The sequence below is a fragment of the Phaseolus vulgaris genome, chromosome 2 (assembly GCF_051622355.1).
Source record: "Phaseolus vulgaris cultivar YP4 chromosome 2, ASM5162235v1, whole genome shotgun sequence".
NCBI classification, from domain to species: Eukaryota; Viridiplantae; Streptophyta; class Magnoliopsida; order Fabales; family Fabaceae; genus Phaseolus; species Phaseolus vulgaris.
This window is the reverse complement of record NC_143499.1, coordinates 14291486-14308408: the sequence shown is the minus strand read 5'-3', so window position 1 is coordinate 14308408 and position 16923 is coordinate 14291486. Positions and strand designations below refer to the sequence as shown.

The following is a 16923-nucleotide window of genomic DNA, read 5'->3' as shown; positions in this document are numbered from 1 at the left end:
TGACTCTATTTGTTCCGAGCTAGGTCGTCTTACCATGTGCTCATTCACGTAAATCAACAAAACTAATGCACCATCTTCCAAGAACAAACTTATCATTAGATGACCTCGTTAAAAAACCCCTTCAAGGGAAAAAGAGCATCACCTTAAACATCATATTGTTAAAAAAGGAAGCATTAAACAAAACATCTTAACTGAAGTAAAACTTGAGGTTTGTCGCGTTCCACGTTCGAGGAATAACTCCCCCCTCTATGGTTTCTAGCCTGTATGCTCCATTCTTAAGCACCTCGACTACACGAAACGGGCTAGTCCACTTCGGAGATAACTTGTTTTCTAACTGATAGGGATGAGCCTTTCACATCACTAGGTTGGCAACCTCGAACTGCCGAGGTCTCGTCTTGGTCTTTTGCCTCAGCTCCACCCCCCTCTTTAGAGCCTTCGAGTTAATGCGAACATGCTCACGCACCTCATCTAGCAAGTCCAAATTCACCTTCTTTCCTTTGTTGGATTCCTCCACAATGAAACCTTGGAACTGAGGGGAGTTCTCCTGGATTTCCACTGGTATCATGGCATATGTGACCCATATACCAAACTAAAGGGTGTCTTTTTGGTTGTTGACCGAGGGGTGGTGTGATAGGCCCATAGGATTTTGGGGACTTCCTCTGACCAAGTTCCCTTTTCCTTCTCCAACTTGCTCTTCAACCCCCTTATCAAGACTCTGTTAGCTTATTCAACTTGATTATCTGTTTGAGGGTGTTCTACTTAGGCAAAGATCTGCTTTATCCCCAACTCCAAGCATAGTTTACCCATGGTTTGTATAAAGTGTCCTAGTGAAGGTCAAGTTCTCTAATCTCAATGAATATAAGTGGTGACTTGTGTTGAAATATGTGGTGACCTACTAACAATTTTTTGCACACTACACAAATTTTCAAAATATACAGTTTATTATTGTTCTTGCAACAATAATATTTGCATGCTTGGTGTCATTGTAATTGTCATCATTTTACGCAACAACTTATTTCAGATGATGATGAAATATATCTATTTATAAGTCAATCATTTTCGTAAATATGATGATTTATAATTTATAGTTTATTTAGTTTAGTTTTTAACAAAAATACTTTGATTTTAAGCACATGTTAAGATTACAATTAAAAAAGTCCTTGAAATTCCTAATTTTACGACATATCTAATGAAAAGGTTATATATAAATATTATAAGTTTAAGATCTAGGTATACACTACAAGAAAATCATGAAATAGAAACTAATTTTAAAAACAAAAAATAATTAGTTGCTATATTGACTAAATTAGATACTATTTTAGAAACTAAAAAAAAATTGGTTTCTAAATTAGTTTCTATTATGGTTAAATAGTTTCTAAATTGGTATCTAATTAGCTACCAAAATTTTAACTACCAATTATTTAGATTCTAAATTCGGTAACAAAAACATTGGTTGCTAATTAGATATCAATTTAAAAACAATTTAATAATAATAGAAACTAATTTAAAAACCAAAATTTAAAATATTATTTTATTATTAAAAATAGTTGTAAAATAAATGTATTTGAAAAGGTGATTATCAAACATATTTATTCAAAGAAATATATTTTTACAACTTTTAGAATTGTGTACTTTTAAAGTTGTATACAATATTTATTGTGATGAGTTTAAAAATAAATATATATAATAAAGAGTAAGTTTGGAATTAAATAATATGAAAAAGTATTAAAATAATAATATTGAGAGATGTAGTGGTAAAAAAAAAAAATGATTGTTTGACCCTCATTGCTTAATTCTACACCTCATTAAATATTAATATTTTAATCATTTTTAATTTTTTAATTTTAAAAATTATTTTAATATTTTACATTTTATTTATATTTTCATTTAAACATTTTTAATTTTTAACTTTTTTTATTATAAATATTAATATTTTATTGTAGGTGTGAAAATATCATCCCCATAAAAAAAAATGTTTCATTGAACGACCGGTTCAATCCGTTATCTCTATCCATTCAAGTTTTCTATTGTCCTCTGTTTCATGTCATGTGTAAAACTTTCAGACACAGTTTATGGTTAGTAAGCAATTAGCGTCTCAACAATGGCAGTGTCCATTCTCCAATGCATTTCACATTCTCCCACAAAACTCAACACAGAAGTTGAACTTGAACCTTCAACCTCCCTTCTTTCTCTTATACCCAAATGCACCTCTCTCAGAGAACTCAAGCAAATCCAAGCCTACACCATCAAAACCCACCTCCACAACAGCGGCACCGTCCTCACAAAGCTCATAAATTTCTGCACTTGCAACCCAACAACCGCTTCCATGGACTATGCCCACCAAATGTTCGATCAAATTCCCCAACCAGACATAGTTCTTTTCAACACTATGGCACGTGGGTATGCGAGGTTTGATGACCCTCTCCGAGCAATTCTTCTTTTTTCTCAGGTCTTGTTCTCTGGCCTCCTTCCAGATGACTATACTTTTTCCTCTCTTTTCAAGGCCTGTGCAAGGCTCAAAGCGATTCAGGAAGGTAAACAGCTGCATTGCCTTGCTGTTAAACTTGGGGTCAGTGGTAACATGTATGTTTGCCCAACTCTTATTAACATGTACACTGCCTGCAATGACATGGATGCTGCTAGGAGGGTCTTTGACAAAATCGACGAACCGTGTGTCGTCGCGTATAATGCGATCATCTCAAGCTGTGCTCGGAGTAGCCAGCCCAATGAGGCCTTGGCTTTGTTCAGAGAATTGCAGGAGAGTGGCCTCAAGCCTACTGATGTCACCATGCTTGTTGCTCTTTCCTCGTGCGCTTTGCTTGGGGCGTTGGACTTAGGGAAGTGGATCCATGAGTATGTCAAGAAGAATGGGTTTGATAAATATGTCAAGGTGAATACTGCTCTTATAGATATGTATGCCAAATGTGGGAGTTTGGAGGATGCGGTTTCTGTGTTCAGGGAGATGCCTAGGAGAGACACACAAGCGTGGTCGGCGATGATTGTTGGCTATGCAACACATGGGCATGGATACCAAGCCTTATCAATGTTGGAGGAAATGAAAAAGGAAAAAGTGCAGCCTGATGAGATAAGCTTTTTAGGTATACTGTATGCCTGCAGTCACAATGGATTGATAGATGAAGGTTATGATCACTTCCATAGTATGACTCATGAGTATGGGATTGTTCCAAGTATCAAGCATTATGGGTGTATGGTGGATTTGCTTGGTCGAGCTGGACGCTTGGAAGAGGCCTATAAGTTCATAGATGAGTTACCGACCAAGCCGACGCCAATCCTGTGGCGGACATTGCTATCTTCTTGTAGCAGTCATGGTAATGTTGAAATGGCAAAGCAAGTAATTCAGAGAATCTTTGAGCTGGATGATTCCCATGGTGGGGATTATGTCATTTTGTCAAACTTGTGTGCAAGAAATGGAAGCTGGGATGATGTGAATTACGTAAGGAAAAGGATGGCAGACAAAGGAGCTTTGAAAGTCCCTGGGGTTAGCTCAATAGAGGTCAACAATGTAGTGCATGAATTCTTCTCCGGGGATGGAGTTCATTCCACTTCAACCGTACTGCACCATGCACTCGATGAATTGGTAAAGGAATTGAAGCTGGCTGGGTATGTACCTGACACATCTCTGGTCTTTTATGCAGACATAGAAGATGAAGAGAAAGAAATTGTTCTTAGATATCACAGTGAGAAACTGGCCATAACTTATGGTCTTCTGAATACTCCCCCAGGAACAACAATTCGTGTGGTCAAGAATCTTAGAGTCTGTGTGGATTGCCACAACGCTGCTAAGTTTATATCATTGATCTTTGGTAGGCAAATTATTCTAAGAGATGTCCAGCGATTTCATCATTTTAAAGATGGGAAATGCTCCTGTGGGGATTACTGGTAGTGGAGTTTCTTGAGTCAATACTCCATTTTTTTTATCAAGATTAAAAAAAAAAACTGGTCTATTCATTCCACAGAATTAAGTGCTACTACTTGTGCTCGGAAGGAATAGCCACTGTATGCAACGAGGAAGAAAAACAAAGCAAGGCCTATTCTGAAATGTTGGGATGGTAATTGTCATGATTGTCAAATTGGGATAATCAGTTAGCCAAGTTACATATGTTTGTATAATTTATTACCTTGGAAGGTTAGGTTCATTTTCATGTAATATAACACATGTATTTCCGTTATTTTTTACTAGACAGTTTGATTTTGTAAATAATAATAAAAATGTACATTTAACTTTGTAATAGCAGATATATTCTGATGCTGCTGAGAATTTTACTGTAAATAGTGAATTTTTTGTGAATGCTGCATTAAAATGTTGATTTCTGTTCTATAGTTTCCATTCAATCTATAATATTCCTTATATTGATTATTTTTAAACTAAAACATTCTTAACTAAAAGATAAAGAGGTTATACCAACAAACAATTAGGTGAGAAAATAATATTTATGTAAGAATAAGTTTAGAACAAATTTTTATCAACTATTTTTCTTTGATAAATAGAGTTTTTTTTAAAAGAAATCGGAGAAGAAATAACCAATAACCTTTTATCTGAAAATAAGTAAATTAAATTTTAAAAACAGGCGAGCCGGATTCTTTAGGCCTCTGTTGGTATCCAGGTGATTACTGTTCACCCGGATTGAAAAGGAAAGAAATAACTTGTTTGTATTTGGGAATTTGTGGATAATAAAGAGCAAAGAAAAGCGAAGAATGTGAAATAGGCTTATCTGCTGAGTTTATAAAAGTTTGTAATATTCTGAGAATGAAATGTGGAGAAGAAGAAATTTGTAATTTATTTTATTTATGTTAATAGAATGCCGCTGCCTTTTGAAATTTCAAAGTTTTTTCTTAATCACATGAGTATATTATTGAGCATAAAGTTTGAATGAGTTTTCTGGTAGTTAAATTTTTTTATTAATATTTAAATTTTTTCTGATATTTTTATGTATAATATTTTTTTTCTTCTAAAAATAAAGTAAAAAACTTTATAAATATCAGTTTAAATTTATAAAATAATTATAAGTATACAAAATATTTAAATTTTTCTAAAATCAAGTAAAAAACTTTATAAAACTTCACAAATAATCAATCAAATTAATTTTTTTATCAATTTTTAAATATAAGGACAAATGTGTAAAGTTACATTTTTATCAATTAAAAAAAATACAATTTCAATCACATCATCACATCATTCACAAACTTTTATAAACTTTTCATACACTTTTCCCTCTATTTACCTTAATCTAAAGACCTTAACTTTCTTTATAATTTCTTTTCAAATCATCTCAAATCCATTCTTTCATTTTCACTTTCTAATCCAAACAAAGCCTACAAGTTTTTTCTGTCTCTCAGGTTCAAACTTTTTTCTTTTGTAAGTTGTAGCCTTTAAACAATCTTTCTTAAAATAAAATGAATTTATACAGCAAATTTACGTAGGTTTTAACAATTTATACTCATTTTAAAGGTTTATTCACAAATTTTAATCATTCCTGAAATTATTTTTTATTATATCCAATTAATTACATTTACAATATGCTACAGTTTTCTTATTTTTAAAAACTTAAAGCAGTATTTTAAAACTCAGTGGTTTGCATTCCTAAAATTAAATTCTTAATTTAGGCAATTAATTACATTTTATACACGATTTAATAAAAATAACATGTTTAAATTTTTTAAATACTTTTAATTATTTGCATTCCTAAAATTAAATTCTTAATTTAGCCAATTAATTACATTTTATACACGATTTAATAAAAATAACATGTTTAAAATTTTTAAATACTTTTAGTTGGAGTTAAGGTATAGATATTTTTCATATATTTTTACACGTAATATTATATTAATTTTCATAACTATAATTTATACCCATTTTAGATAAATCACTTGACTCATTTTCCTTGTCTCATCTCCTCTTCTCAATAATAGCTAAAACTGTTTCTCTCACATTTCATATATTCTCACATTTCTTAACCATTTCATCTTAAATTTAAATCTTTCTAACTATATCCCAAATTTAGAGAAGTCACATAAAAATAATAAACTATATTAATAAATATGAATTCAAAGCATATTAGAATTAGTATGTAAAATAATAAAAATTATTACAAAAATTAAATTTTAACTCGAAAATAAAATATTATAATATAAATGTGAACACGGAAGCCCCATAAATTGCGTGTTTCTGCAAATTAGCAATTGTCTTATGATTTGTGCTTTTATTATTTGGATGGGTCAATCCATTCCAATTAGGTTGAATTTTAAATGTAATATTAAAATAAATTTACCCCAATTCAACTCATTTTTTAAACCATTATTTGAATTTTCCCGTTTTAACGTCTTTATGAAAATACTATAAAAATGTGAAAAATAAATTAAAATTACCATACAAATTAATTTAATTAACAAATAATTATTTTAGGGAAAATAGATATAATATAGTACATATAAAATTTCAGAAGCGATTCCAATCAATAAAATTTGGTTTTAACTACGAATAGCAAATATCATGTTGTAGAAATTAAGAATATACTTAAATAGCTAATTAACAAATGAAGTCATTTAAATTTGATTTGATTTAATGTGGAAATTTGTATACATGTCATAACATAAAAAGAATACGTGATTTTATAAGAAAAGAGAGTATAATGTAATTTTATGGGATTTAATGTCTTTATTTGCATAGACGTGAAGAGGAAATTTTAAAATGGAATAAAACTAAAAGTAATCGAAGATAAGGTTTGAGAAAAAAAAAACATAAAAGTAAAAAGAAGCTAAAATTGCAATATTTTCAAATCTCTTAAATGGTAAAATTAAATAGTAAAATCACTATTAGGTGAATGAAATCAATCTATAGTTACTTTAAAAAACTAAAAGTAATTAACGATGACATTGGAGAAAAAAGAAAACATAAAGTAAAAGGAAAATTTTAAAAATAATTAATAATTTTAAATCTCTTACAATATAATAATAAATATTAAAATTAATAAATCACTATTAGATGCATGAAATCAATGTAGAGTTATTTTTCCTTAATTAATGATAGAAAATTCAATATAATATATGATTTTGCATCTAAATAAGTTTACTAGATTCAAATGCTTGGATAGGATGTATATAATTAAGGAAAAATACACAAGTTATTTTAAAAAATTAATAAAATTAAGCTTCCAATAAATATAAATATTTCTTACATTTAAGAATGGAGATTTGGAAAGTTGATATATGATATTAATAAAATGGAAAAAAAATAGAGTGCCGACATGTTACTGGTTTTCTGCAACAGTTACACACGTAAACCATATATATATATATCAGACAAACAAGACAAGAGAATGAATATAAATTTATTGTTCTGATACTCTGCCTTTTGGTTTCTTGTTGCCTTTCATTTTCATCAATCTTTGATATACATTCCATAGTTGTAGCATTCCCTCAAAATCAAAACCATAAAAATCACATAGAGAGGTGAAAATGGAGTCTAAAAATTCCATTTTGGTCAAGCTTCTGCTGCTGCTGCACTATTTGTCCCTTTTCTGTGCTTCACAGGATTTTGATTTCTTCTACTTTGTTCAACAGGTAATGTAAATTTCATTGGAAGATCATGCATTCATGCTTTGTGTTACAAGGAATTTTTTAATTAATCATTCTTTCAAGTTTTTCTTTTTCAGTGGCCAGGATCATTCTGTGACACAGAGAAGAGTTGTTGCTACCCCACTAGTGGAAAGCCTAATGCAGATTTTGGGATTCATGGTCTGTGGCCTAATTCCAATGATGGCTCATTCCCTTCTAACTGTGATCCTAACAACCCTTTCAACCCATCTCAGGTACTTCATTATATATCTCATAATTTGTTAACGAAAAAAATTTAGATATGATACTTCAATCCTAATCTATAAATAACACAAATAACATCTCTGATGTTCTCTAAGTTTTCTCTTTTCATAATATAATATGCAAGTTGTAAGCACTGTTTACCTGTCTCCTCTTCTGCTTATTCCATTTGAATCAAAAGGGCTTTTGGCTCACAATTATTGTATCCAATTTAAAAGCCATAGAAGATGTTTTGCCTTTTATCCCCTCACAATACAAATGTGTTCAACTTTATGTTGGTGAATATGATATGTTTTTTCTTTGGTGGAACCCACCAAATAACAAATGTTTTCTTAAGAACACAGTGTATTGCACTATTGTTAAAAACCTATGTCATTTGAACGTGTTGTGATGGAATCTTTTCCAAGTTTATAGCCCTCAACTCAGAATCTCAATATATGTTATTCCTGAACAGTATTCTGTTTGTATGATGATTAATTTGGCACTAATTTTGTCTGTATTGTGATGACAGATATCTGATCTGACTAGTAGTTTGGAAAGTAATTGGCCCACACTTGCATGTCCAAGTGGGGATGGGATGACATTCTGGAGCCATGAATGGACCAAACATGGGACTTGTTCAGAGTCAGTCCTCAAACAACATGACTATTTTGAAGCAGCTCTGAGCCTTAGACAAAAAGCCAACCTCCTCCAAGCTCTTACAACTGCAGGTACATGTCAATAAATAACATATGTTCTATTCTAATCACAAATTCTGATTGTGAAACCTGCCCTTTGTGTGTTGTCAGGAATTCAACCAAATGGGGGATCCTACAGTTTGAGCAGCATAAAAGGGGCTATAAAGGATGCAATTGGATTCACTCCATTCATTGAGTGCAATGTGGACTCATCTGGGAACAGCCAGCTATACCAAGTTTACTTGTGTGTCAACACTTCTGGCTCAGATTTCATTGACTGCTCTGTGTTCCCCAGGGGAAAATGTGGCTCAAACATTGAGTTCCCATCTTTTTAGCTTCTAAGAATGAGTAGAACTTTATACAAAATCTTTCTACTCTTGAAATAAATCTACCATGAATTTGAATACCTCTTGTCATTTTCATATGAAAGTGCTTTACTCAATAAAATGGTGTATCCAATTATAGCCAACAGTTCTGCAACTTCTTTTTTTCAATATGCAGGTGAGACTCTTTGGGAATAAGTCTCAAGAATTGGAGATTTTATCTTTTTTAGATATTGAATGAAAAATGGTTGAAAACACACAATTTTTTAGTAAATTCAACTCAAATATAATACATTAATCACCTCTGTTATTTTTTGTTTGTTTAAAATTGACATTCATGTAAGATGAACTAGTTGTTTAAAACTGAAGAATGCAGGGTTATTATACTATAAAAGTGAACAAACTGTCAAAAAATTTACAAAAATAATTATACCTAGTCATTTTTAATTTGAATTATTCTTTTAAAATGTTTTAAATATAGTATTATTTTAATCCCATATGCCTTCACATTATATCTTTATCAAGAATTAAAAATTTAAAAATATAAAATCAAGTGATAAATAAATTAAAAGTTTTTAAAATCACACACCTAAAGAAACAAATGTATCTTCTTCTTTTTTGGTATAATAAGAAAAGAAATGAAACATTACACAGCTAAACATAAGTCTAGTGTAACGGTAATCAAGACTTCATTATGAAGATTTTGCCAATAATAATTTACTCAAAGAGTTATCATAATATAAAATATACACTAAAAGATAATTTCAGTCCCTAAAACACATAGAAATCTTTAATATGAAAACAGTTAAAGCTCTAGAAACGTGAAATTTTTAACAGTTAAAGCTCTAAAAACGTGAAATCTTTAATATGACAAACTAAAACATATGAAATCTTTGATATGACAAGAGTTATGCAATTGATACATACACTCAACTTCATATTTGAATATTGATGAGATCAAAAGATGAAAATTTTCAGATTCACAAATAATATAATATTTTTTATATAAAAGTTAGTCTAGTAGATATTATTAAAGAATTTTACATCTAAATTAAACTGACACTTTAGAATTTAACAATAATTTATTATCACATAAAATATTTCATTAAATAAAAAAAATCAAATAAACATAAAAGATTAAATCAAATTCATGTAAAAAAATACACAACAACTCTATAACCTAGATAAAACTATACATAAGAAGTTATACCTATTATAAAAAAAAATCTAAGAAAAAACAGACAAATTAAAATACCAATTAATTAAATTGAGACAAACTTATTATTTTTATATAATCTTATTATTTTTAATATTAGTCATTCTTTCTATCAATCATCCCTTTCTTAATCTCTTGAAACATCATTAATCCCTTTAACCTTTGAATTTAGTTTGTAACTATCATCTCCATTTAACTTCAAACAAAAAAAATATGTTCAAAGAAAGATGTGATGAAGCTTAAGAAATAGTATAAGTACTAAAAAGTTAAGCATAAATACTACTACAAGAGTGTGCAACATCAACTATTTTAAAAATTACAAAATGATCTCAAATTCAAAATAAAACATCATAATAAAATGTATATGCTGCCCCTTGTATACACGGAACAATAAGGTACACTATCTATATATTAAATTAAATTAACCTTGCAAAGTGAAAAAAAAAAAGAGCCCAATTAATGTTCACACACACTTGACGTAAAATAAAACTATGTAACTCTTTTTTACATTTTCGAACTAACAATACTGTAGAATACTTTGAAAACGATTAAAAAGTTTGAAACGTAGACTCACTAGTTCAATGCGTTCAAATACAGTTAATAATGGAAAAATAGGTTAAAGTTAGATAACTATCCTTGTTAGAACTAGTTACTAGTTACAAAACAAAACAAAGATCATTACACCAAATATAGTTTTTTAAGGTAATTAATTGATTAATTTGTTGGCAACAATGACTGGTAAAATATTTGTTGATTAAATGTTAGATTAGTATGTTTGATAATTGCAGCAATAATTAGCGAACTTTTCTTTATCGTGGATACGAATTATTTTATTATAACTTTTTTACTTTTTAATTTGTCTGGAGAAAATCTGTCATAAATATTTGTAAAAGAAAAACATGAGATGAAAAAAGTGAATTTTTTTTTATAAACTAAAGTAATTTATATATCATTTAATTTATAAAAATTACTTTTTTTTTATTAGCTTTTCCATTTTTTTTAAGTCATTTATAACCAAAGTAATTCTTTTTATTTTTTATTTCTCTTAATGATTTTTTTTCTTTAAATCAACTAATATAATTATTTCTTGATTTAAAATTAAATAAAAAAATTCTAATTTTTATGTTAATCAACAATGCTATTTTTTTAAAGTCATTTAACACTTTAAGTATCGATACCACATACAATGTTAATGTTTAAGTCTCAAGTTCGTTTGGAAGATATTATTAAAATTAATTATCGTATCTAGAGTATTGTGCGTTTGGAGTTCAAATTTTCTTATGATTTTATTCTTAAAAAACATTGAATTAAGAGAGAAATGTGTATTTCTAGTTTTATTGACCTCGATTACTAAATAATATAACCTATCGAACGTACAACATTTTATATAAAAATACATTAGATCTGATATGGAACTTTAAAGATAAGGAATTTTTTAAATAATCACTTGAAGTACATTTAATTAGTTAACATTTTCTAATATTTAAGTTTAGTGTAGTATATATGATTATTTTTTTCCCACCAATTTGGATGAAAGTAAGTAGCTATATTTATTTATGCAAAAATTGCCGTTGAATGAGATGATTTTTTGGGATCATTAGTTTATTATTATCACTTAATATAGGGTTGAAAACAAAGTTTGTTGCATTCTCTGAGAAGTTCTAGATCTGGATCCACATTGTGTTACCTGCATATGAACAAAACACCATTCAATTGGAACACGTCAAAGTCCGTCGACTAAACTGATTTTTTTAATCTCTAATGTCTACGTCTGAAACCATATATAAGATCGATTTTACTATTTTTTTTTTAATTTTTTCAATTTATAATTTTTCAATAAAATTATTAAATATCAATTAATTTAAAAATAAAAACAATTAATCATTATATTGATTAAATTAGATATTATTTTATAAATTAAAAAAATATTATTTAAAATAGTTTATATTATTAATAAAAATTTATAATTTTTTATCAGCAATAAAGAATTAATAAATAGAACCACTTCAAGGATGGTTCAATCTTTATACAAAACATGAAAATAAACCACATCTCCCCTAACAACCTATCTCAACAAGGGAGAAAAACCACCACCTAACACGAGAGACTAAAGCACTAAACTAATCTACCACAACTTAAACCAATAGGTTCAACTTTCCAAACAAACAAAATAGATACCACTATAACGTAAAACTCATCCCAACTTCACAGACAGTCAGCATACACCCAACCAAATCGCCCAACAACAAAATAAAGTCTTGCCTACCTAAAACATAAACATACAACTTAAATTGAATTCAGACAAATCAAGAAAGAAAAACACCAGTCAGAGAGGGAGAAGTAAGCAAAGAGAACTATAGAAGTAACCCAAGACCAAACATTCAATTGGGCCAAAGAGAAGATTTCAAAATGATCCACCACTTCGCCAATGAAGATGACTTTATTCCTATGACTCCAAATTTCCCTAACCACTGAGATCCACACACTCCCCAGAACTAAGTTGATAGATTTAGATGCATTACAAAAATGGATCACTAGAAACAACTGACAACAACCCTAAACACGAGAAACACTAATTCCACACTAATCATGCTATTCTACAACTGAAAAACAGATGGTTAGTAGAATCCTCTTTTAATAAACAACAAATAACACTTTCGATCACCACCCTTCGTCTAGCCAAATTAACTTTAGTAACAATCTTGTTTTCTAGCACCCTCCAAACCAAAACCTGGGTCGCAGACAACGCCTTAATGTTCCAAAAAAATTGTAATAACTCAAGAGCACCCTATCAATCTATCCCCTTAACAAACCGTAAGCAAAATTAACTGGAAACTCAATAGACGCACCACATTTCCAAGACCACTTGTCATCAATACCCGAGACAAGACTCATCCCATGCACCTCCTCAAGTAGTTGACAAGTTGTCTTCTCCCACTCAACGAGACTTTTTCGCCACACCAAATTCCACCTCCACACATTAACTACTAAAATTAAAATCACTTTATAATTTTTTATTTATAATAAAAATTATTTTAGATACTATTTTTTTTTATAAATAATATTTAACTTAATTGGATAATACTAATTATTTTTCGTTTTTAAATAAGTTGATATTTAATAAAAAAAATAGTGAAATTTTATCTAACCAAAACTTTTTTAGTTTTTCTTTATTATTTTTTAGTTTCAAAGGTGAATTAACAATTGAGTAATGTATTGTACAATCAACTATGCATCAAAATAATTAAGTGTGCTATTTTTATAAATTGTATTTTTAATTTTTTTCATCAAGTAGTTCGAAATGATGAGATTCATCTAAAACATGAAGAATTGGAAAATAGAAAAATGTTTAAAATATAATCTGAAATCTCTTTGGACAAGGAAATAATAATTGCTAAGAAGAAGTTGTGAGTGAAAGGGACTGATAAGAAATTGCAATGTGAAAGGGATTGAAGTAGTTGGTATACTTTTGTTGCTAAAATCATAATGAAGAAGCCAAAGCAGCCCCTCAAATTGACTTACTTGCAAGCAACACCACCAAACTTCCCTTGCCACAAAGCTTTGCATGAACAAACCTTTTAAACTTCACTTTACGTCTCTAACATTACCACCAAATAACATTGAAAAATCTACATCCATAACTAAATTCTTCTTAGTTTAAGCTTGCTGCAAAAATTTCAAACATGTTTTCTTCTACATGTAATAGTTTCTACTTGTTGAGGCTGAAAATGTAAACAGAATTTATGGATATGTAATAGGTTAGGTATTGGCACTAGATATCGGTCAATTTAGTATTTAAAGTAATAAAAATATTATTTTAGTATTTGGATATGATAAAAACTAAAATGATTAACGTTTGGAAATTTCAGAAATTATAAAATGGTCTTTTTGTGATTTCAGAAAGTACATATAAAAAATGAAATATTAGATATAAAAATAAATTATGGTTCAAAGTGAATTATCAAATATTTATTAGGTTTGGAAGTTTGTGGATAAATACATTTGATAAATATTGGTAGGTATAAGTGAAATAGTAGTGGATATATATATTTTCATTAGGTCAACTTAACCATGTTAATTAATTAATTAATTGATTGATTAATTAACAAGTGACAGCTTAGAGGGCACGTTTTGGAGGAAAACCCTTGTACACTTTCCATCCACTATACAAGTACGTGAAGTTATAGAGAAAGAGTGTGATATGATTGGCATATTCCATAATAACATGCCTTGTAAGCTCAAGCATCATTTTATTGTAAACATATAATATTTTCTGCCCTATAAAAACATTACTTTGTCAACATCCTTCATTGAAGGAAGCATCAAAGATGAAACTCAACTTTTCTATTTTATCCAAGCTTTTGATACTGCAATGTCTTTCAGTTCCATGCCTTTCTCAGGACTTTGATTTCTTCTACTTTGTTCAGCAGGTAAGTCATGAATTCTGCAATATAATGTGTTTTTTTTCTACTTGGATTCATTTACACATCTCTTTGAATTAATGTTCACATTTTTCATATTATGATATTCTTGACGTATGTTGCATGCAGTGGCCAGGAGCATACTGTGACACAAAGCAGAGCTGCTGTTATCCTAAGACTGGGAAACCTACAGCAGATTTCAGCATCCATGGACTTTGGCCTAACTACAAGGATGGCTCATGGCCCTCAAACTGTGACCCTGACAGTGTCTTTGATAAATCTCAGGTATAGAAAGTTTGATGATAAAAAATGAATTTAGTTATTTGGTGAGTTGAAATCATGAAGTTTTATAAGGTTTTCGTTTTATTTAAAAGTTTATAACTACGTTAACCAATAGATTAATTAAAAACTGAGATCATACATGTGAAAACATTGGTGTTGGAAGAGACATGACAAGAGTTAATCCACATTGTTTATATACATGTCATGTCACGACCCTTATAAATATCTTAGTTTATTCTGGTTAAGACATTTTTTTTACATAACCGACTTCATTAGTGTGGTGGAAATGGAACACTAAACAGCTCGTCAAATTGAATCAGCAAATTGAATACCAAATCAATAATCAATATATCTAAGAATACATTTGATAATTTTACTAAATGGTGTGTTGATTAGTGAATATTTCTGAACTGAAGCACTCATTAATGGCATATATATGATGCAGATCTCACACCTTATAAGCAGCATGGAGAAGAATTGGCCATCCCTGAGCTGCCCAAGTAGCAATGGAATGAGGTTCTGGTCACACGAATGGGAAAAACATGGCACTTGTGCACAATCTGAGCTTGATCAAAGTGAGTACTTTGAAGCAACTCTCAAACTCAAGCAAAAAGTAAACCTCCTTCAGATCCTCAAGAATGCAGGTACATGTATATACAACCTTTTTCTTCATTTCTTATATATGTTGTTTGAAGTTATAATTAGACTTTCAAAAATTGCATGAACAAAAATGGAATATTTTAAAATTAAATTGAACTTTAAAAGTACTTCAACCCAACTAAATGGTAAAAGATAAACCGATGTTACAACTTGAGTGTGAGATGAATCATACCCAATTATTTCAAACTTTTATATTAGAAACATTTCAGTGTTTTAAAATTAAATTAAAACAAAAGAATAGTTTCATTTCAGTTTGGTATGAATTTGATTCAATTCAATTTTTTAAGACTCTTAGTTATAACATCTTATTCTTATAAGTAATTAACCTTCTCAATTTATATTAAAATTATTTACAATTTTTTACTCTATCATTCATCTTATTTACTAATGTGACACTCTATACTATTGCTTATATTTTTTTTTCATTAAAAATTTGTTGTATATTTATAATTGAGTTCCCACCACTTTATAGATTTTATCACTCAAATTTGTTAGAAATGATTTGTTTTAAATAGTAGATGAAAAGAAAAATATAATTAGAGCAATAATTGTAATAGCAATTGATGAATTTCAGGGATTGAAGCAGATGATGAATTTTACAGCCTAAATAGCATAACAAATGCTATAAAAGAGGGCACTGGGTTTACCCCAGGGATAGAGTGTAACAGAGATTCAGCTCATAACAGTCAACTCTACCAAGTTTACTTGTGCGTGGACACTTCTGGCTCAGATCTCATTCAGTGTCCTTTGCTTCCAAGGAGCAAATGTGGTGAACAAGTTCAATTTCCCAAGTTTTAAGAAAATTCAGTTATCTACTTCATCACGTTTTTCCTTTTTATCTTATATCTTCACATCATGGTTAAATGAGTCTTCAAAGTAATAAATGTTCACTATGTGTTTCACTTTGGACCACTAAAGTTGTTTAATTCATTGATGTATTAGTTTGTTTGAGAATGTCAATATCAAGTGAATTTTAATTACATTTTAGCTTTTCCAACCCTTATACTTTGGCATTGTAAGTCAAAACTTTCCAGCATGAAGTCTGTTTTGTTCCTGTTATTGCAACATAGAGCCTCACACGCATACCCACCAGACATATGTTTAAACATCGTTTCCTTTGCAACCATTCAGCTATCAGCTGTGCAATGTACCTTATCATCCCTTCTCTCATGGCACAACATACCTCTGTTAGCATAGCAATATAGAAGTGATTAATGATTAACTTCCTTAGCTTCCTGCATAAAACGGCCAAAAAACCTTCCTTAAGCCTATTGACCCAGAATTAATGTTGTAGGGCGATACCTATGTTTGCCATTAGAAGACCTTCTTTTTCTTTTAAAACACTTTTCAATCAGCAAAGAATTGAATTTGACCTTCCTTGGTCCAACAAAAGGTGTTGAATTCTGCACCTGGCTACTCTCAACCATTTGATTTTATGGCTATATATGCAATGCCCAATTTGCAACTTTCTACCCATACGAATTTGCAGCAGCAGACAAATAGTGAAA

General features: G+C 29.8%; 3 protein-coding genes across 3 annotated transcripts; all 3 read left to right on the top strand.

Moving 5' to 3' along the window:
* The first annotated feature begins 1975 nt into the window (after positions 1 to 1975).
* Positions 1976 to 4322, top strand: OTP85 (Pentatricopeptide repeat (PPR) superfamily protein). The gene has a single exon (XM_068612166.2). It carries the CDS (start codon positions 2102 to 2104, stop codon positions 3902 to 3904), a length of 1803 nt encoding a protein of 600 aa, XP_068468267.1. The 5' UTR covers positions 1976 to 2101; the 3' UTR covers positions 3905 to 4322.
* Positions 4323 to 7359: 3037 nt separating this feature from the next.
* On the top strand, positions 7360 to 8984 carry LOC137809626 (extracellular ribonuclease LE). Its single transcript, XM_068610732.2, has 4 exons — positions 7360 to 7581; positions 7674 to 7829; positions 8348 to 8546; positions 8625 to 8984. Exons 1-4 carry the CDS (start codon positions 7477 to 7479, stop codon positions 8846 to 8848), a joined length of 684 nt encoding a protein of 227 aa, XP_068466833.1. The 5' UTR covers positions 7360 to 7476; the 3' UTR covers positions 8849 to 8984.
* A 5201-nt stretch (positions 8985 to 14185) lies between these two features.
* LOC137810747 (ribonuclease 3) lies at positions 14186 to 16395 on the top strand. The gene is made up of 4 exons (XM_068612165.1): positions 14186 to 14482; positions 14603 to 14758; positions 15201 to 15399; positions 15990 to 16395. The coding sequence occupies exons 1-4, from the start codon at positions 14381 to 14383 to the stop codon at positions 16211 to 16213; spliced, it is 681 nt and encodes a 226-aa protein (XP_068468266.1). The 5' UTR covers positions 14186 to 14380; the 3' UTR covers positions 16214 to 16395.
* The last annotated feature ends 528 nt before the right edge of the window (positions 16396 to 16923 follow it).